At 46.4% G+C, this 22,353-nt stretch overlaps 1 protein-coding gene across 4 annotated transcripts in view; it reads right to left on the bottom strand.

Moving 5' to 3' along the window:
• LOC140467987 (adhesion G protein-coupled receptor E3-like) overlaps nt 1-22,353 on the bottom strand; it is a 93,012-nt gene that overhangs the window by 55,790 nt on the left and 14,869 nt on the right. For 2 of the 4 annotated variants that reach the window (XM_072564109.1, XM_072564108.1), the window contains exons 2-3: nt 13,872-13,961; nt 487-633 (exon numbers count right to left, since the gene is read on the bottom strand). In XM_072564109.1, the coding sequence (XP_072420210.1) occupies nt 487-633; nt 13,872-13,961 (237 nt within the window). Of the gene's footprint in view, nt 1-486; nt 634-6,284; nt 6,432-7,907; nt 8,052-13,871; nt 13,962-22,353 lie in introns of all 4 variants that reach the window. The other 2 variants (XM_072564106.1, XM_072564107.1) reach the window with 2 other exon arrangements.

Here is a 22,353-nt window from a genome sequence, read left to right as displayed (position 1 = left end):
AAAGTCAGAAGTCACACAACACCGGGTTATAGTCCAACAGGTTTATATGAAATGACAAGCTTTCATAGCGCTGCCCTTTTGTCACCTTCAAATAAACCCATTGGACTATAACCTGGTGTCGTGTAATGTCTGTGTGGTGCTGGAAAAGCACAGCCGGTCAGGCAGCATCCAAGGAGCAGGAGACTCGACGTTTTGGGCAAGAGCTCTTCATCAGGAATGAGGGGGTGAGCCAAGGGGGCTGAGAGATAAATGGGGCGGGGTTGGGGTTGGGGCTGGGTGAAGGTAGCTGGGAATGCGATAGGTAGATGAAGGTGGGGGGGGGTGGTGATAGGTCGGAGAGGAGGATGGAGCGGATAGATGGGAATGACGATGGATAGGTACAAGAGGGTGGTGCCGGGTTGCAGGCTTGGGACTGGGATAAGGTGGGGGAAGGGGAAATGAAGAAATTAGTGATATCTGATTCAATCTGAAACTGTAAAAACTCACCTTTACAGGAGGACTTGTTTTTACCAGCAAACTGGCGATCGATAGACACAGAGTAAAAGCCTTGATTACACGTACAGTAAAAGCTTCCTTCAGTATTGTGACAGGTCGCATTGGATGGACATGCATCAGACAGACATTCATCTTTATCTGTAATGGAAGAAAAAAAGATAAGCAGGTGAATAATGTTCAACACTAGCCCTTAGTAAACAGGACCAGGCTTGAAACATAGCCCAAACACAGACAATAACACACACACACCCACACACACACCCACACAACACCCATACACACATCCACACACACTCACACAGACCTACACACACACACACACACTCACCCACACACTCACACACCCACACACACACTCACACACACACACTCACACAGACTTACACACACACACCCACACACACACCCACACACACACACACTCACCCACACACACACACCCACACACACAGACACTCACACACACACACCCAAACACACACACACCCACACACACACAGACACCCCCCCCACACACACTCACGCACACACTCACATGGACAGACACAGACACACATACCCCCCCACACACACTGACACATACTCACACCCACACACACAGACACAGACACACACACCGACACACACACAGACACACACACACCCACACACACACACACACACACACACACACACACCCAACCCCCCCCACACACACACACACAGGCAAACACCCACACACCCACACACACAGACACTCACACACACACCCATACACACACACCCACACCTACACACACACCCACACAGACACACAGACACCCCCCCACACACATCCACGCACACACTCACACGCACAGACACAGACACACAGACACACACCCCCACACACAGAGACACAGACACACACACACACCCACACACAGACACAGACACACAGACACACATCCCCCCCCACACACACAGACACCCACACACACAGACACACCCACACACACATACCCACTCATACTCACACACACGCACACAGACACACACACACACCCCACACACACGCCCACACACACACAGACACAGACACACCCACACCCACACACACACAGACACACACACACACACACCCACACACACACGCCCACACACCCACATCCACACAGACACACACCCACCCACACCCACACACACACTGTTGATTTAAATAAAGCTTATCCATGAGTTGCCATTAACTTAAGTCCTGGTCAGCATCCTAGAATCTCTATAGTATGGAAACAGGCCATTTGGCCCCTCAGGTCCACACCAAGCTTCCAAAGAACACCCCATCTAGGCCCACCCCTCACCTCCCCATCCTTGAATTTCCCATGGCCTATCCACCCAGCCTGCACATTATGGGCAATTTAGCACAGCCAATCCTCCTCACCTGCACATCTTTGCACTGCAGGACAAAACCAGAGGAAACCCACACAGACAGTCACCCGAGGCTGGAATCGAACCCCCATACCTGGTGCTGCGACGCAGCAGTGCTAAGCGTTCAGCCACCATAACAAGCAATGGCAGCATCACGTCTGCACTAAGTTGAACTGTAAGTGATCAACTTGACCTGAAAAGATTGGTAGAGTCATGAATTTAAATAAAGTGCTCACTTCTAGCCTTTAGATTTTGCTTGTGATGCCAAAATACAAATTCAGCCCATCCAGTCTGCTCCACCATTCGGCTGAGATCACTGTCACCTCAAACCCACAGTCCTATCGGTTCCTGAAAACCTTTCAACCCTGCGTTATTCATCAAGAATCTATCTGTGTCTGTCTTTAAAATATTCAAGCACTTGTCTTCAAATCTCTGTGTGAGGCTGCAGTGGTGACCCCTGAGCCAATGTGCCTTTGTTGGGTCAAGAGTTTCGGGGTTCTATGGTGCTTCGGTATTCAATTTCTTTCACAATAAATACCGTCATCTTTGGGAATGGGAATGTTCTGGTTGATCGAATGTTCCAGATAATCAAGAGGTCCACACAATCAGTGCAGACACACGCTAAGTAAGCGAAACGTAATGCAGGGGGTGTACACATCACTGTTAGACTTTATTTACAGCATAGATCACTTAAATAATAATGCAACTTTGCCTTAAATAAAACTTAGCTGTCATGAGGCTTCTCACTCACACCCTCAACTGACTACTCAGAAATCATGGACATTTGAGGAGAAATTGACTCAAAATTGAATCGAATGTTGATATTTCATGTGGCCATTCAATTGAACAATAAGTATATTCGGGTAAATGAGGTAAACAAATTAAATAATTGGACCGAATATTACCGTAGTCCTCGTGATATTTAAGGTATGTAATTTTTACTGGTTTATCAAGAGTGCTGGTTAAAACAAAAGTTACTGTAAAAACAATCAAGTCACTTTCCTTACTGGACCTGCAAAATAAACTTTCACAATTCATGTCTCTCAAATCCCTCTGCAGCTGAGCACTGTACAATCTCTCACCATTTTGATCACATGCACCTTTTACATTTTCCCAACGCACTGCGAAGTTTCATATTTTCCCACCTTATACCCCATTTGCCAGACTCATTTAACATCCATATCTTGTGGCAGCTTCCTTATGTGCCTTCGCTCCCAGCGTCCTGACCTATCGCTGGGCTGACAGCAAACCTGACAACCATACTCTTCATTCCTTTGTTAAAGTAATTGATATAAAACGGAAACCGTTGGAGTCCCAGCATTAATGGCTGCAGTACATCTTGGCAACCTGGGAGAGACCCAGTTATGCCAGTCTTTTAGTTTGCCCCCTGAATAGATTTAACCCGTCCTTTTAGCCCGAGCGCAAGGTTCTGCAGATTGTGATTGTTCGCTTTGAGGAGCGGAGAATGTGGGGAAAGAGGTGGCAGGATGAAGGACAGTGCTCCAGAATTCAGGGCAACATGGGGTCAAGACACATGAAGGTAGAGCTAGGATGGTAGGACGCAATGGCAGAGCAGAGGCACAGATTAGAATGATGCTGCAGCCACTTGTTTTCCATTACAGTCGGGGATACTGTAATTGAGACCTGAGGGGCAGGACTCAAACAATAAGGATACGAGCTGCAGTTGAGATGGTTCTTGTGTAGGGTAAAGCAGCAGTTTGCATATGGTGGCAATAAGGCCATAAAGACATAGGAGCAGAAGTAGGCCATTCAGCCTATCAAGTTTGCTGTGCTAGTCAATGAGATGTGAAGATGCTTTATCCCCTATGACCCTTGATTCCATCTTCCTGGTTAAAAAGCTTATTGTCTCAGCCTTGACTATATTTAATGACCCAGCATCACTCGGCCCTCTGCCGTAAAGGATTGCACAGATTCCCCATTCTCTGAGAGAAGAAATTCCTTCTCATTGTTGTCATACATGTGCTACTTGTTAAGGTGTGGGATGAAGAGAAGTTTTGGGAAGGTAGCAGAGGGCTTTGAATGGCAAGATACGATACTGAGGGAACACTTGGAGGAGAATGAGGGTGAGCAGAGTCAAGATTTGATAGGGACTTGGACGGTGGCTTTTTTTTCCATAGAATCCCTACAGTGTGGAAACAGGCTCTTCCAGTCCAACAAGACCACCCCAACCTTCAGAAGAGTAACCCACCCAGACACATTCACCTAATACTCTACATTGACCCCTGACTAACGCACCTAACATACACAGCCTTGAGCACTATGGGTAATTTAGTATGGCCCATCCACCCTAACCTGCACATTTTTGGACTGTGGGAGGAAACCGGAGCACCCGGAGGAAACCCACACAGACACGGGGAGAAGGTATTTGAAACAGGAAGCACTCAGGAGTTGTACATCTTCACGTCTTGCTTCAGTGAATATCCAGAGACAATGAATCTGCCAGCAGTCAAACATAATCGGGTTGGTTTTCCTTGGTGCTTAATCTCTGAGGGACTGACAATCAGATGTACACCTCTCCTCATTGTAACGCCATTACCATCAATGCAAAGGTGACCACTGCCACACATAATGTGAGGTTGTTCTCCAGAGACCTTGGTCTTATTAATGCTGACAATGTGTGACAATGAATCAAAGAGCACAATAGGATTTGTATAACTGAGGGCGATGCTATGGTCAGGTGAAACTGCACACAGCAACATGGGAACAGAATTCAGCCCCTCTGGGCCCATTCCTCCAATGAATGAGATCATGGCTGATCTGGGGCCTAAGTCAGTTCACCTGCTTTAGCCCACATTCCTTAATACTTTTGCTTAACAAAAGAAGTACTCATCTCTGGTTTAAAATTAACATCCACTGCCATTTGTGGAAGAGAGCTCCAAACTTCTCCCACCCTGTGTGTCGAAGTGTCTCTCCTGAACGGTATAGGCCTAATTCTCAGACTATACCCCTCATTCTAGATTGTCTTCTAAAGAATCTCCAAACAGTGGAAATTGTTTATCTTTACCTCCCCTGCCTTTTCCTGTTAATATCTTGAAGATTTTGTTCAGATCACCCCTTAACCATCTAAATCCTCAAGAAAACAGGCCTCGTTTATACAATCTCTCCTCATAACTGTTGAAGTCCAGGTATTGTGCTTGTAAACCTACACTGTAGTCCCTCCAAGGCCAGTCTATCCTCACTGAGGTGTGGGTGCCCAGATCTGCTTACTGTACTCCAATGGGGGTCTAACAGTGAACATTATGCTCAATGACATTGAACCCACACAGTTACAGACAATCCACTGAGGGACAAGAATGCAGTTGGGAATAATAAGAAATTGAAGGATGGAAAGATGGCAGGCAACCAATCAGCTCTGGAGGAGAAATCCTTGTGGGAGAAGGACCGTCTTCCTTAGGTTTGGAACAAAGTAATGGCAGGAACAAGGATCCAAGGCTATGGAATGGAAGCAATTGATCGGAATGGGGGTGGTCCAGTTGGGGAGTTTTGGCTGACACGCCTGGATTAGGAAAACCAGAAACGTTGGGGGACTGCGACACACCACACCAAATATGGTTGATATGCAACTTTGACTGCGGCAGTCATGATAGTGGAGTCGCATCAGGAGTCAGATGGAATGGACTCAAAAGGGGAGTGATGGAAGTGATCAGCATTGAATGGGACAGCAGTGATTCATTCCATTGAAGAGATCCTTTTTAGAGACGGTGAGTGAGAGCTGAGTGGGTGACCACGGAGAAAAGAAAGGGTTAAGAGTAGGTTTGAAGGGAAGTTTGATTATATCAGCTTGGAAAGGGAGGAACAGTGCCTGAGAAAAGGGAATAGATAATGGTATTGATGTGTGGTGAGGGAGGAAGCAGTGATTGAGCTAATAGAGATAGACTGAGAGAAATGAAAGGACCAATTGTTGTTGATTTGGTTTGGTTTATTCTTGTCACATGTTAGACAGTGAAAAGGACTGATTAGATTAAATTAGACTCCCTACAGTATGGAAATCATACCTTACCTAAGTACATCAGGGGAAATAGAACAGAATGCAGAATATGGTGTTACAGCTACAAGGAAGGTGCAGAGAAAGGTCAACACCTACCTATGAGAGGTATGTTCATAAAGTCTGATAACAGCGGGGAGGTAGCTGTTCTTGAATCTGTTGGTACCTGTTTTCAAACTGGACAGAAAAGGGTGGAAGAGAGTAGAATGGGGGTGGGAAGGGTCTTTGATCCTGTTAGCTGTTTTCCCAAGGCAGCTGGAAGGGTAGATGGAGTTAATGGAAGGAAGGCTGCTTGAGAAGATGGGGTGTCTGTTGGCAGCTGACATTATAGGACACGGAGTGAACAACGAGGGGTAAAATAGGAAGCAAGAGCTATGGTCGAGCTAGTAATTGTCATCACCTCTACAGTGGGACTCAGCTTCACCAGCAAACTGATAGTTTCCGGACACAGAGTAAAATCCTCCAGCACAAGTACAATAAAAACTCCCCTCAGAGTTGTGGCAGATTGCAGTGGGCCCACAGGGGCGAGAGAGACACTCGTTCACATCTGCAAAAGAAGAATAATGAGTTTGGGAATAACTAGCTGGATTCGTCATCAGCCTTTCAAGGTTATAAACCTCATGAAACATTAATGGCTCGAATTTTGCCTCAGTTTGCATGATGAGAACCTCCCAAGAACACATCTTAACCCAGGCTGTTCTTGGCAAAATGACACTTAAAGTGGAAGTGCTGAAATGGGGACACACAGAACCCCCCCCACTGTGGAAACAGGCCCTGCGGCCCAACAAATCCACACTGACCTTCCGAACAATAACCCACCCAGACCCATCTCCCCTATATGTACCCCAAACTAATGCACCTAACCTAGACATCCCTGAACACTATGGGTAAATTAATTTGGCCAGTTCACCCTGGGTGGATCATGGGTGGAAACTCACGCAGACACGGGGAGAATGTACAAACTCCACACGGACAGTCGTCTGAGGCTGGAATCAAACCCAGGTCCCTGGCACTGTGAGGCAGCAGTGCCAACCACTGAGTCACCGTGCTGCCTCATGAACACATCTTAACCCAGGCTGTGCTTTGCAAATGACCCTTAAAGTGGAAACTCTGCCATGGGGACACAACACTGTTACTAACCCTATTCTAATTGGAAATTAAACAACTCAGCTCCACTCTGATGTCATTTAATTTGCTAAGGTGTAATTGTTTTTGTTATTAAATCTAACTGTTAACCTGAATCGAACATTCAGACTGTGTAATATTTAGCACATTTTAAGATAGGCAGCAGAGGATAGGAGGCGTCAATAGTTTTGATAAAGGTAAGATTATACTATAATAAAAAAAAGTCTGCTTTAAGAAATTATGTTCTTTCTCCAAGTGCAAGTGAAATGCATTTACAGCAGCTCCAAACCATAAAACTGTCATGGGATTTCTGCAAGATCACAATTCCAGGCCTGATTTGATTACCATGGAATATTGGATTACACTTCTGCACTCGTAAATATTGGCAATTGGCTTTTGTTTAGATTTCCGGGGATAATCTCTGGGTGAGATCAAAGCCAGTTTGGAAACTACATCCAGCACAATGTTCACCTTGTGCATTTTGGATCACAGCAACTTGCTGAGGAATCTACATTTGTCCTCATCTTATCCCTGGTTCATTTGCCGATGGCCTTTAACCCGTGTGTCCTCTGGTTTCTGACCCACCAACTAGTGGAATCTAATAGTCCTTATTTTCCTTATCAAAGCCACTCATACTGTGATCTACCAGAGCTGTAGCTGAGGGAACAGCCAAAGCGAGGATTTACCCTTGGCATCCGGTCAGTCCCATTCCCTCTGTGCTACCTATAGGTCAACTGGCTTTGCGAGATCTGGAATGTTCTCGCTACGAGTGCCTCATAGCAAGTCCACTTCCAATCAAGATTCTCCTCAGTTAGCTTTCCACTAGATTGACCAACTTGGCCTCTGCTGCAACGTAGAGAGCTTCCCTGACCTGTTTCCGATGAGTAATTGTACTGACCTCGACAGAATGACACTGTTTTACCACTGAGCAACTGATTGGACACTGAGGCGAATCCAGTCTGGCAAGTGCAGTGAAACCCTCCAATCTTGTTGTGGCAGATTGAGTAGGGTCCACACGGACCCGTGAGACACTCATCCTGGTCTGCAATAGACAGGAAACATCATCAGCAGCAGGAAAGCGGCTCAGGGGTGGGATACACAGTGACACTTTAAGCATTGCTCAATAACAAAAGAAGACGTGACGATGAGGAAGGTTTTCATCTTGAGCTCGTCAGGACTGATATGCAAGAAAACCAACTTTAGAAAAGAACTAACAACTTAAACAGCACGTGAAGAGAGAGCTGATTGATTGGACCATAGATGTGGCGGAATATGTTAACTGTCAATCTCCATTAAATTCAAATCAGACAAGTTGGTTCTGACTGGTCCCATATTGTCACAGCAGACACGGGCTTTTTCCATACCCTGATCTCATTGTAAAAGGTGCAGTCCATAATCAACCAATTAGCACCTGCCTCTCGTGTTGCATTAATTGTTGTCCCCCTTTCTCAAATTGCTTTTCCTGTCTTTCAATCCTGATGAGGGGCAGGACAAAAAACAAACTTCAGAATCATATCTTTCCTTTGCACGGACTCAGGCCTGTACTGCCAAACAGGCACTTGACGGTTTCTCACTGGAGTTAGGCTGATGGAATAAAGTTCCTCTCTGCCTGGTCCCAAGATTTATTGATGAAAAGAGAAATGGGTTGTTCAAATGCTTCACTTCATTCTCATCAGGAACAAGTGGCAGGAATGCCAAATATGGAGACATAAATCAGATTTTCCACTGATAGGAAGTGTCAGAGGTCAATGGGTCGCACCTTTATTTCGGAACCAGAGGTTCCAATGTTTTGAGTTATCACATTGGATTTGTAATGTTAAACCTGTTTCTCTCTCCACAGACCCACTGAGTTTCTCAGTGTTTGTGCCGGATTTACAGCGTCTACATATTTTGCTTCCATGTTTTTCTTGTGAACCTTTGCTTTACTATCCCTGCCTATGACTCTCCTCACTAACTTCCGATTGAACTCTGACACTCTGAGTGAACATTCTCTCTCCATCTTCCCTCACGTTCTAACTTGCATTTTGCATCTTTGACACCTTAAGCCCCTCCCAGAAGGGAATACTTGTTCCGAGATCAGCTTTGGCGGAAATCTTCATGGCTCACGCAAAACCTCCTTCTCAGTCAAAGCAGAATAACTCTTCCTTTCATTTTACCTCAGAATTCACCTTCTCTTTGTTGATAGCTGCTTTCGCGAAAACAAAAATTATACTTCAAACTCTTTAGTCTCCTTACTTGAGAAAGGATGTACTGGCACTGGGAAGGGGGTACATTCCAGAGTTGAGAGGGTTGAGTTACAAGAAGAGACTGAGTAGACTGCGACGATATGCATTGGAATTTAGAAGAATGAGGAGGGATCTTATGGAAACATATAAAATTATGACGGGAATAGATAAGATGGAAGCAGGGAGGTTGGTTCCACTGGTGGATGAAACTAGAACAAGGGGGCATCGCCTCCAAATAACGGGGAGCAGGTTTAGGATGGAGTTGATGAGGAACCTCTTCACCCAGGGGGTTGTGAATCTGTGGAAGTCCCTGCCCAGTGAAGCAGTTTGAGGCTGCCTTGTTGGATGGTTTTAAGGTGAAGGTAAATCTTGAACTGTAACGGAATTAAGGATGAGGGTGAGAGGGCGGGTTAATGGAGTTGAGTCCATGAGAAGATCAGCCATGATCTTATTGAATGGTGGAGTAGGGTCGATGGGCCAAATGGCCCACTCCTGCGCCTATTTCTTATGCTCTTATGTTAGAACAAAGAAAATTGCAGCACAGGAACAGGCCCTTTGGCCCTCCAAGCCTGCGCTGATCCAGATCCTCGAACTAAACCTCCCACCTATTTTCTAAGGATCTGTATCCCTTTGCTCCCTGCCCACTCATGTATCTGTCTAGATACATCTTAAATGGCGCTTTCGTTCCAGTCTCTCCCACCTCCGCTGGCATCATGTTCCAGACCCCTACCACCCTCTGTGTAAAGAACGTCCCACACATATCTCCCCTAAACTTTGTCCCTCTCACTTTGAACTTGTGACCCCGAGTAATTAAGTTCCGCACTCTGGGAAAAAGCTTCTTGCTGTCCACTCTGCCTACACCTCTCATGATTTTGTAGACCTCAATCAGGTTCCCCCTCAACCTCCGTCTTTCTAATGAAATTAATCCTAATCTATTAACCTCTCTTCATAGCTAGCATCCTCCATACCAGGCACCATCCTGGTGAGCCTCCTCTGCACCCTCTCCAAAGCATCCACGTCCTTTTGGTAACGTGGCGACCAGAACTGTACGCAGTATTCTAAATGTGGCCGAACCAAAGTCCAATATAACTGTAACATGACCTGCCAACTCTTGTACTCAATACCCCATCCGATGATGCCGGCTTTGGGAATTCCAGAGGGATTCGCTCGCTGTCCGCCAGGGGAATGGTCATCATGGCAAATTTCCACAACCACCTCGAATCTGGGAGTCCTCCCTGGGAAACTGTTCAAAGCCTTTGTCACCGCCAAGCCAGAACCCCACAAGACCAGGCCACCTCCAGTCCTTGAGATGCACATCACAGACAACATTTCCGTATGTACACAAACAGAGCCTGAGTTACAAACCATCACTGACGCATCCACTGTGTTGTTCGAGAGAACCCACCTCAGACTAAACATCTGGAGAACAAAGGTTTTCACCCCTGTCACACAACACCACCTGCTCCTCAACAACGTGATCCATTTCCTGAACCTCCGGAAGTTCCAGTGAGAAGACAATGTGACAGTGCGGCCTGAGGAACAGTGTGTTCTATACTGGGACCTCAAACCCCTCATGGTTTACAGAGCAACTGTGGTCCACCCACTGCAGCATTGATACAAACAGCAGACCCCACAAGTGCCCAGAGAGATATCACCTTCGCAAAATCCTGCCAATCCACTGGCAAGATAAGTGTGCCAATGTGAGTGCCCTATCCCAGACCAGTATTCCCAGTGACGAGGTACTGGCCACACACACAACCATGGTCCCCATTGCCTGGCAGAAACTTCCTGAAACAAGTGCTCTGTAAAGGTATGTGATCACTGGGAGGGAATTGGGAATACTACAAAGAGCTGATGTACTTGGAGAAGGTATGATTTATCGAGTCACTCAGATGTACAGCAGGGAAACAGACCCTTCGGTCCAACTCATCCATGCCAACCAGAAATCCTAACCTAACCTAGTCGCACTTGCCAACACTTGGCCCATATCCCTCTAAACCATTCCTATTTATGTACCCATCCAGATGCCTTTTAAATGTTGAAATTGTACCAGCTTCCACCACTTCCTCCGGCAGCTCATTCCAAACACACACCACCCTCTGTGTGAAAAAGTTGATCCTTAGGTCCCTGTTCAATCTTTCCCCTCTCACCCTAAACCTATGCCCTTTAGTTTTGGAGGAGAAAAGACCTTGGTTATTCACCCTATCCATGCACCTCATGATATTGTAAACCTCTGTAAGGTCACTCCTCAGTCTCCAATGCTCCAGGGAAAACAGTCTCTCCCTATAGGTCAAATTGAATTGAGTTGAATTAAATTTATTGTCACGTCTACCAAGGCACAGTGAAACGCTTTGTCTTGTTAGCAATCCAGGCAGATCACAGAGTTAAGGAGCATAGATAAGTAAATAATAGGTAAACAGCAGCAAAAACAAAAACACAGATACAGGCGAATGTTAAGAGTTTGTGGGTCCATTCTAATAACAGTCAGATAGAAACTGTTTCGTAACTGGCTGGTGCGTGTGTTCAGGCTTCTGTACCTTCTCCCCGAGGCTAAACGTTGTAGAAAAATGTTGCCAGGGTGGGATAGATCTTTGAGGATTGCTTGCTCTGGAAGGTATAGACAGGAGAAGAAGCTTTCACAAAGACCAACTACATTCTGTATGTCACTGAGGGGGGCGCATGGTGGCCAGGAATGAGCAGCAGGAGCTAGAGCGGTCCCATTCACCCACCTCCTCAAACACCGCTTAGCTCTGCCTGGGGCAGTGTCCGTCACTCTGGAATAGGACTATTCCACCACCGCAGCACTCACCGTGCCCCCAGCAGGAGCTAGTCATCCCTGGACCCTGAGGGCCTGCCATTGAAGAGAGAGTTTTAACCACGTGGGGGAATCCAGACTTATGGGGCAAAGGCAAGGAAATGGAGTCGAGGCTTCTCAAACCAGGGAATGCTGGAGCAGACTCGATGGGCTGAATGGCCTACTTCAGCTCCGCCATCTCCTGGTCATACAATATTCCGTTTTCATTTTCTGGGACTTAGCACTGGAATGGAAGTTAGGTGACTGAAAAACCAGGAGGGGGTTGCAACTCGACATTCAAGCGTTGCGTGTTGTGTTGAGCAGCTTGTTGAAGAAGCAAGAGAGGGAAGGATTTGTGACTAAGTGCCACTGAGAGCCTTTTGAATGAAAGGGAATGATGTATAGAACGTAGAACATCGAACACAGGACTTAGACCATAGACAATAGACCATAGAACATAGACCATAGAACATAGACCGTAGACCATAGACCATAGAACATAGACCGTAGACCATAGGCCATAGACCATAGAACATAGACCATAGACCATAGACCATAGGCCATAGACCATAGACCATAGAACATAGACCATAGACCATAGACCGTAGACCATAGAACATAGACCGTAGACCATAGGCCATAGACCATAGAACATAGAACATAGACCATAGACCGTAGACTATAGGCCATAGACCATAGAACATAGACTGTAGACCATAGGCCATAGACCATAGAACATAGAACATAGACCATAGACCAGAGAACATAGAACATAGAACAGTACAATACAGTACAGGCCTTTCAGCCCATCGATGTTATGCCAACCCTTTATCCTAATCTAAGATCAGACTAACCTACATACTCTTCATTTTACTATCTTCCATGCCCCTATCCAAGAGTTACTTAAATGTCCCTTAAATGCATGATACAAGCAACTCACTGAACTGCATCACAGAGTATTAAATGCTTTCTCCCCAAACCTACTGAGTTTATCCATTGTCTTCCACTTCTATTATAGAGTCATTGAGGGCTACACAGTTGAGAGTGTAGTGCTGGAAAAGCATCATCTGAGGAGCAGGAGAATCGACGTTTCAGGCATAGGCCCTTCATCAGGAATGAGGCTTCTGGCTCGGGGGAGCTGAGAAATAAATGGGAGGTGGGTGGGATTGGGAGAAAGTCACTGGGAATGTGATAGGTAGATGAAGGTGGGGGTAAAGGTGATAGGTCAGAGGGCAGGATTGAGCAAATAGATGGGAAGGAAGATGGTCAAGACGACGGTCCCAAGTTGGAGACTTGAGATAAGGTGGAGGGAGGGGAAATGAGGCAACTTGTGAAATTCATATTAATTCCATGTGGTTGGAGGGTCCCGAGGTGGAAGATGAGGCGTTCTTCCCACAGGTGTCAGCTGGGAAGGGTTTGGTGATGGAGGAGGCCTAGGACTTGCATGTCATTGTTGGAGTGGGAGGGGGAATTGAAGCATTCAGCCACGGGACAGTGGGGTTGCTGGGTCTGAGTGCCCAGTGATGCTTTCTGAAATGATCCGCAAGTTGGCGTCCTGTCTTCTCAATGTAGAGGAGACCACATCGGGTGCAAAGGGTCTTCATCAACAGCTACAGCCCATCGAAGCCGCACTGGTTAGAAACAGTCACCTATCTGTTCGAATTCCATTTTCCAACAACTAAACATTGAAACTCAGCACAAAGTTTTGCCAAAGGTTGAAGACAAATGGAAAGGGGAAAAAAATGATGTCGAACTAAATTGATAAAAAGATGAATAATCACATTACACAATTAACACTTTTCAGAATTATGCCCATAAACTTAACAGTGGACTTAAAGCTCACCGACACATGTTTCATTGGTGTTGAGTATGTACCCATCTATACATGACTGCCCAGTCACACGCTCAGTCCAAGAGAGACAGAGATAAACCACTGGAAAAGAGAACAGAAAGTAACATTGTTTCGTGTGAAGAAGTGTTATCCAAATTATTAACCCATAATATCATTGACTGGACATAGGACTGATGAGGGAGTCAAAGGGAGTTAAAATAAGACAATTGATCGATCGACCATGACCTTATCAAATGGTGGTTCATGTCCAAGGGGCTGAATGGTCGCTCCTGATTCTTACTTGTTTTTGTACGTTTCATTGAGTCACCAATCCATTGAGACCAAGATAGATACAGATTAGGGATATCAGAGCAGGGAGGGTGCTTGCATCTTCTCCAAGCCTGTCAGTTTGACCATTGTCCATCAGCATCTCGTTATTGGGCCACATAAGTCCCACATGCCCTGAACAGCCATCGCTCAATCTCAAACGTCAATGCCGCCGCACACCCTACCCTATCCCCGTAACCCTGCATTTCCCATCGATAACCCACCTAGCCTGCACATAGGTGGGCAATGTAGCACAGCCACACCACCTAACCTGCATATAGACCATAGACTATAAGACCAGAAGACATGGGAACAGAAATGAGACCATTTGGCCAATTAAGTCTGCTCAATCATTGGCTGATAGGTTTCTCAACTCCATTCTCCCTTTGGACATCTGCTCAGGGATCCATAATATAACACAGGATCAGTTCACAAAAGTTCACAACCATTGAAGTGAATTTCTCCTCATCACCTTCCAAAATGACTGATTATTTATTCTGGACCTGCAATCTCCACTAGTTCAGGACTGCCCTGTCAGAGACAATCTGCCTCTATTGCCTACCCTGTCAAATCCATTCAGAATCCATTATGTTTCTAATCCAACTCCTTGACATTTGATGCCTCCACTGACCTCTTTAGTGAGGTACATCAGATGAACTGCCATTTCAAGGAGTGTAAAATGAGTAAGAAGATAATAAAATTGGAGCTGAAGGTAGGAAAGAAAAGACAGCACTTGGGTTTAGCACTAGAATATTTACCCTCAATGGAGTAAGGTCAAGCCCAAGCAAGAAGGTCATTAATCAGCAACAGCCCCAGTGGCTCAACAGTTAGCACTGCTGCCTCACAGCACCAGGGACCTGAGTTCAATTCCAGCCTCAGGTGACCATCTGTGTGGAGCTTGTGTACTCTCCCTGTGTCTGTGCGGGTTTGCTCTGGTTTTCTCCTACAGTCCAAGGACGTGCAGGTTAGGTGGATTGGCCATGCTAAATTGCCTGTAGTGTTAGAAGCATTAGTCAGGGGTAAATGCAGGGGGAATGGGTTACTCTTCAGAAGGTTGGTGTGAACTTGTTGGGCCAAATGGCCTGTCTCCACACTGTAGAGAATCTAACCTAATCAAACCACCAACAGTTTGAGCTGATGACCCAAATGTCTTCCTTGACAGAGTTTACTTACACCCGTTGTGTAGTGGGATCAATGTAGGATGTTCAGTCAGTCATAAAAACATTTAATTAGGAGCATCTTGGAGAGTGTTAATGAACAAAGAGACCATGGAGTGCAGGCTCAAAGTTTCTTGAAAATGGAGTCGCAGGTAGATAGGATAGTGAAGAAGGCATTTGGTATGCTTTCCTTTATTGGTCAGAGTATTGAGTATAGGAGTTGGGAGGTCATGTTGCGGCTGTACAGGACATTGGTTAGGCTACTTTTGGAATACTGTGTTCAACTTTGGTCTCTCTGCTAAAGAAAAGATGTTGTTAAACTTGAAAGGTTTCAGAAAAGGTTTACAAGGATTTTGCCAGGGAGGTGGATTTTTCCTGGGAGGTCAGTAATCTATTCAATTCCCAAAAGCGATTGGGAGAGTTGATGGGGAGAACAGGCATGCATTTGGATTTTGACCAGATTGAGTGGTCATTTTAGAAGGCAGTTAAGAAGTGGATCACATTGTTGTAGTTTTGGAATAATATCTCAATCGCACCAGATAAAAACCATAGATTTCCCTCCTGTTAGGAAACAGATGCTTTTAAAATAAGGAACAGATTGCAGAGAAGCCATGGGCCAGTGTATTATCGCTGGACTATTAACTCAGAGAGGAGAAAGTGAGGACTGCAGATGCTGGAGATTAGAGTTGAGAGAGTGGTGCTGGAAAAGCACAGCAGGTCAGGCAGCATCCGAGGAGCAGGAAAATTGATGTTTTGGGCTTCCTGATGAAGGGCTTTTGTCCGAAACGGACGTCAACTCTCCTGCTCCTCGGATGCTGCCTGACCTGCTGTGCTTTTCCAGCAACACACCCTCGACCATTAACCCAGAGACCCTGGTAATATTCTGGGGATCTGGGTTTGAATCCTTCCGCAACAGGTGGTAGAATTTGAATCCAATACAAATCTGAAATTGCTGATCACCATATGCTGATTGTCAGGGAAAAGTCCAGCTGGTTCAGTAATACCCTTCAGGAAGGAATCTGCCATCCTTACCTGGTCTGGCCTACATGTGACTCCAGACCCACAGCGAGGAGGTTGATACTTAACTACTCTCTGGGCAATAAATGCTGGCCTGGCTAACAATGCCCTCGCCCCATCAATGAATAAATAAATAAGAACGGTGATGGTTTCGTGGTTGTTACTCCTGAGACTATGTTCCAGTCTCATCATTTATTTAAATGAAACTAAACTCCACTGGTAGGGTGGGTTTCGAAGTGATGTTTTTCAGAATTACTAGCCCAGCAACACTGTCATTGCACCATTGTCACACCCTGGACTTTAGCATCAGATTAACCCACAGATCGCAGCCCATTGCTGTAAAATGATGGGTACCATGAAATATGGGACCATTGAGTGCTCTACACTGAGGTTCCAAGGCTGGGGCTTCAGCTTGTAAATATTCTGAAACGCACCATGCATCAAATAAGATGCTTCGAGTCAGAGGAAGGAAGTGCTACACCAGAGCCCAGAGCCCAGGAAATGAACATGGAATAGCAGCATGGATTAGGATGGCACGGTGGCTCAGTGGTTAGCACTGCTGCCTCACAGCACCAGGGACCTGGGTTCGATTCCAGCCTCGGGTGACTGCCTGTGTGGAGTTTGCACATTCTGCCCAAGTCTGTGTGGGTTTCCTGCTGGTGCTCTAGTTTCCTCCCACAGTCCAACAATGTGCGGGGTTGGGTGAATTGTCCATAGTGTTCCAGGATGTGTAGGTGCATTAGTCAGGGGCAAATGTGGAGTGAATAGGGTAGGGGGAATGGGTCTGGGTGGGATACACTTCGGAGGGTTGGTGGGACTTTGTTGGGCCAAATAGCCTGTTTCCACACTGTAGAGATTCTGTGATGATGAGCAATCACAGCTCACAGTCTTGAAACTAAATCACTGATGGAATGGGACCCAAGCTGTGGGAGCTCCTTTTTGCTCTAAGACAGATCGTGTTGCTGAGGCAACACATTTTGACTGGTTAAGTTGAGGCTATAAATTTTCTTCTGGTGACCATGAATTGTCAACGCTGGGTGAACAGTCACAGGACCCAGTGAGATCAGCTCAGTGACTTCACCATCAGTTATAGAGTGAGGACTGCCTGGGGGAGAGGGATGGGGTGGGAGAGAGGGGTAGAGTGAGAGAGAGAGAGGGAGAGGGAGTGCAATACCATGAGTGTGAAAGAGGAAGAAATGGAGAGTAAGAGAGAGAGGGAGAGCAAGAGAGGAAGAGAGATAGAGCGTGAGCAAGTGACGGGGATAGGGAGAGAGAGAGAGAGAGAGAGAGAGACTGTGATTGAGAGATGGAGAGGAAGAGCACAAGCAGAGAGAGAGACACACTGTAAGTGAGAGGAGGAGAGAGAGAGCCATACTGTGAGTGAGAAATTGTGTGTGTGTGTGTGTGGGAGAGAGAGTGAGAAAGAGAGAGAGAGAGAGAGACTGCTTGCGAGAGAGAGGAGGAGAGTGAGAGCCACAATGAAAGAAAGAGAGAGAGAGAGAGACACACACACACTGTGAGTGAGGGAGGGAGAGAGAGAGAGAGAGCGAGAAACAGAGAAAGCCATACCTTGGGTGAGAAAGAGAAACAGGAGAAAGAGAGAGAGAGAGAGAGAGGGACTGTGAGTGAAGAAGGAAGAGAGAGACCACAATGAAAAAGAAAGAGAGAGAGCTTTAATGAGAGAGGAAGAGACAGTGAGAAAATGAGTGAGGGTGGGAGAGAGAGAGTAAGAGACGGTCTGTGAGAGTGGGAGAGAGAAGCACACTATTGCAGAGGGGTAGAAGGAGCAGACTGTTTTGAGGAGTGAGTCAGAACTGTATTATGTGGCCCACCTGTTCACACAGATAACCCCGGGAGGGTGGGTTTGCAATGCTGACATCTCAGCTTATGAAGCTGGGGTTAACTGGACTGGGGGCCTTTCAGGCAGATTCTCTGTGACATTAGCATCAGGGTTTCAGGTAAGCCACGGCACACACTGTATTGTGGGTGATGTGCTTAAAACCACCAGCACTGTGAGACTAGGTGGAAATGAGCAAGCAACTTGCAGAATCGGAAGGTTTTGGAGTTTTACAGACAGACTCACGCTAGCACCGCACGGCTACATGCAGTCACCTCAACACAGTCAAACAAGCATTGGATGGAGAACAGTAGAGTACAGGAACAGACCCTTCGGCCCATCAAGACTCTACTCACCCATGACCCCTTTCCAAACGGAAAGTGTTTGTTCCATTTTATCCCATTTTAGGGGTGTCAAAATCCAAAAGGACTGGAACTGTTGGTAACCCCCGCCACATGATAAAGTGTTGCGTTCCAATCACACCCCACACAAAGACACTTTTCCTGACTTCTCCCTTCATTCCTCCCCTGAACTCTCTTAGTCTCTGCCCATTTACCCCGGAGAGTGGGGAGACAGTGGGATTCTCTACCACGGAAAGCGGTTGACGCCAAAACATTGAATGTTTTCAAGGAGTCAGATATAGTTCTTAGGGCTAAAGGGATCAAAGGGTATTGGGGGACAAACCAGGAACGGGGGACTGATGATTAACCATGATTCTGGTCTCCTTCCTATCGGAATGATGTTGTGAAAGCTGAGAGGGTTCAGAAAAGATTTACAAGGATGTTGCCAGGGTCGGAGGATTTCGGTTACAGGAAGAAGCTGACTAGCCGAGAGCTATTTTCTCTGGAGCGTCGGAGGCTGAGGGGTGACCTTATAGAGGTTTGTAAAATCATGAGGGCATGGATAGGGTAAATGGACAAGGTCTCTTCCCTGGGATGGGAGACTACAGAACTAGAGGGTGAGAGGGGAAAGATTTAAAAAGGGATGTAAGGGGCAACTTTTTCATGCAGAGGGTGGTGCGTGTATGGAATGAGTTGCCAGAGGAAGTTGTGGAGGCTGGTACAATTGCAACATTTAAAAGGCATCTGGCTAGGTATATGAATAGGAAGGGTTCAGAGGGATATGGGCCAAGTGCTGACAAATGGGACTAGATTAGGTTAAGATATCTGATCGGCATGGACGAGTTGGACCAAAGGGTCTGTTTCTGTGCTGTACATCTCAATGACTCTCTGGCTCGACATGGAATGGTGGGGCAGGTTGAAGGGCCAAATGGTCTACTCCTGCTCCTATTTTCTATGTTTTGGAATGGAAGTAACCAGCCTCAATAATTCCTTTGTGTGCTCTCACCCTCCTGGAGTTAACCTGGAGAAGGTTGATAAAACGAGGAGGAAGGCTATCGAAATGTTCGTCATGCACTCGCAAGAATGCCAAGTCTCAAAGGGAACAATAATTTATATCAGGTGAGGAGAGGCCCACTGACGTCTTGTTCTGATTTGTACAGGCATTGCCATGGAGAACACACCAAAAAAAAATGTTGGCTGCTATGTTTTGGGCATCAGTTAGCTGAATCCCTACAGTGTTGAAGCAGGCTATTCGACCCATCGAATCCACACCTACCCTCTGAAGACTATCCTACCCAATCACCCAGCAGTTCCCATGGCTAACCCACTCAGCCTGCACACTATGGGGCAATTCAGCACGGCCAAACCACCTAACCTACACTGTGTTGGACTGCAGGAGGAAACCCACGCAGACACGGGGAGAACATGCAAACTCTACACAGATGTCCGCCCGAGGCTGGAATTGAACCGGCCGTGAGGCAGCAATGCTGACCACCGAGCCACAGTGCCGCCTAGTTGGCTAGATGGCTGATTTGTGATGCTGACAATGTGGGTTCAATCCCCACAACAGCTGAGGTTACCCTAAAGGACTCTTCTTCCCAATGTCTCTCCTTGCCCTAAGGCATGATAACTCTCAGGTTAACTCACTGCCAGTCATCACTCTCTCTCTCTCTCTCTCTAATGAGAGAGTAGCCTGAGGGTCTGGTAGGACAATGGTGTCTTTACCTTTAGTCTGGCCCTTTCCTCTGTCTAACTCTGGGCTGGTTAGCAGCAAGCACTGTATAATCTACAGTGGGAGGATGCATCTTAAATTGCCCATTCTTTACCAAGCAAAGATATCCTCATGACAAACTTGACAAGACAAGAGGCTGACTGCAGTCTAGTCTTTGACATTTAATGTGTTACATCTGTGTCTGAGATCCACTCATTTTCCGATAAGGTCTTTGGTACTCTTTCCAGAGTGTATCGGCTCCCAGAGTGTTTAAATGTGGCACTCAATGAGAACTCAAAACTGGATCAGGTCCAATTTTCTGCAACTGGAGCGGATTTCACTGTAATCAACATTTATTTTTGAGCAGCCCACACCCCAATCGTGTGTCAACTCTTTCTCATGAGCGGTCAGCCTGAGCACTGCTCCACATAGTACAGTCAGGCAGTAACTAGCTCAATTTTCATGATGTTTCCCTTTATTTCCCACATCCATCCCTGAAATCAATGCTAGTGATTGGTCATTTAAGTTGATGCTGCCCCTGTGTTGTCCAGTTCACGTCAGGCTCTGTCTGTTACCTCTGAAACTTCCATACGTGAACATTCCAAGACTCTTATCCCACGCCTTCCACCTTCCACCTGGTTCAAAGCATGCTTGCTTCTGTTATAATATGCACCGAATCATGCTAAGACCATCAGAAGTAAATCATTCAGCTCCTTGAACCTCTTCCTCCTTGCAAAAGGATCATGGCCGATCTGACATTCCTCACATCCACTTTCCTGCTCTTTACCAGTAACCCTCATTCTCCCGACTGATCAACAACGTCTCTCAGCCTTTAATATGCACAAGGACTCTGACCCCACGGCTCTCTCTGTGGCAAGGAGTTCCAAAGACCCACAACCCACTGAGAGAAGAAAGGTTATCAAACACTTCCATCTATGTTTCTAAATTCCAGTGAGTAGCGCCTCAACCTGATGAACCTTTGTTCAATTTACAAGGCCAGTCAGCCTTCTCTGAACTGAAATAAGATCTTTTCTTGAATTGTGTGTTCAGGTAGGCCTTGTTCCCACTGGCTTGCACTGACTCCCACATTACAGCAACGCCTCAAATGTAAAATCCTTACATTTGTGTTCAAATCTCATCTCTCCCTATCCCTGGAATCTCCTTCCGAGACCTCTGCGCTCTCCCAGTTTCAGCCTCTTGTGGGTTCTCATCATTGCTTGCTGCGCTGCACTGGGCGCTATCCAAATGCACAAGGTGGTGAGTTTACTCTGCCGTGCGGAGATCCGGGGTGTGTTGCACAATAATTGTGTCGTGCGCAGTTAGCCGGGGCTTGTCTTTTTCTGGAGAAATGGTTCTTGTGAAGTTCTGTGAGGACATCAGTTGTGGTGTGGCTCAAGATAACTCAGAGTTTGGCAGCTTCCTGTTTGTATAAACACTTTCTACAGACAGCTGTCAGCATTTAGCAGGCCAGATGCCCCACTGGTGATGGGAGAGGTTACAGGAAAGAAATGGGAGAGAAGGAAAGTAAAGGAAGACAAGAAAAGACCAACAGATCTCTTATGATCTTCAATAACTTGGTATGGTTTTAAAGTTGCAAACCATCCTTTAAAGTGATTTGCATAAAGCTAAAACGTGACAATTGGGACGGCATGGCGGGTCAGTGGTTGGCACTGCTGCCTCACAGCACCAGGGTCCCAGGTTCGATTCCCACCTCAAGCAACTGTCTGTGTGGAGTTTGCACATTCTCCCCGTGTCTGCGTGGGTTTCCTCCGGGTGCTCCGGTTTCCTCCCACAGTCCAAAGGTGTGGAGGTGAATTGGCCATGCTAAATTGTCCATAGTGCGTTAGTCAGAGGGAGATGGGTCAGGGTGGGTTGCTCTTCAGAGGTTCGGTGTAGACTGGTTGGGTCGAGGGGCCTGTTTCCACACTGTAGGGAACCTAATATAATCTAATCTAATCTAATCTCCCGTGGTCACAGAGGTAGAAGGGATCACGGAGAGAAAGAGCGTTGACGCAATTAAGGCATTGAAAGACGAGAACGAACATCTTCCCAAATTCATGGGACTGAGCAGTGATGGATGAAGGGGGCTTGGTGAGAGTTAGTC

The sequence above is a fragment of the Chiloscyllium punctatum genome, chromosome 46 (genome assembly GCF_047496795.1).
Source record: "Chiloscyllium punctatum isolate Juve2018m chromosome 46, sChiPun1.3, whole genome shotgun sequence".
Lineage (NCBI taxonomy): Eukaryota > Metazoa > Chordata > Chondrichthyes > Orectolobiformes > Hemiscylliidae > Chiloscyllium > Chiloscyllium punctatum.
Note: the sequence above shows the minus strand (reverse complement) of the source record. Positions and strands in the feature narration are given on the sequence as shown.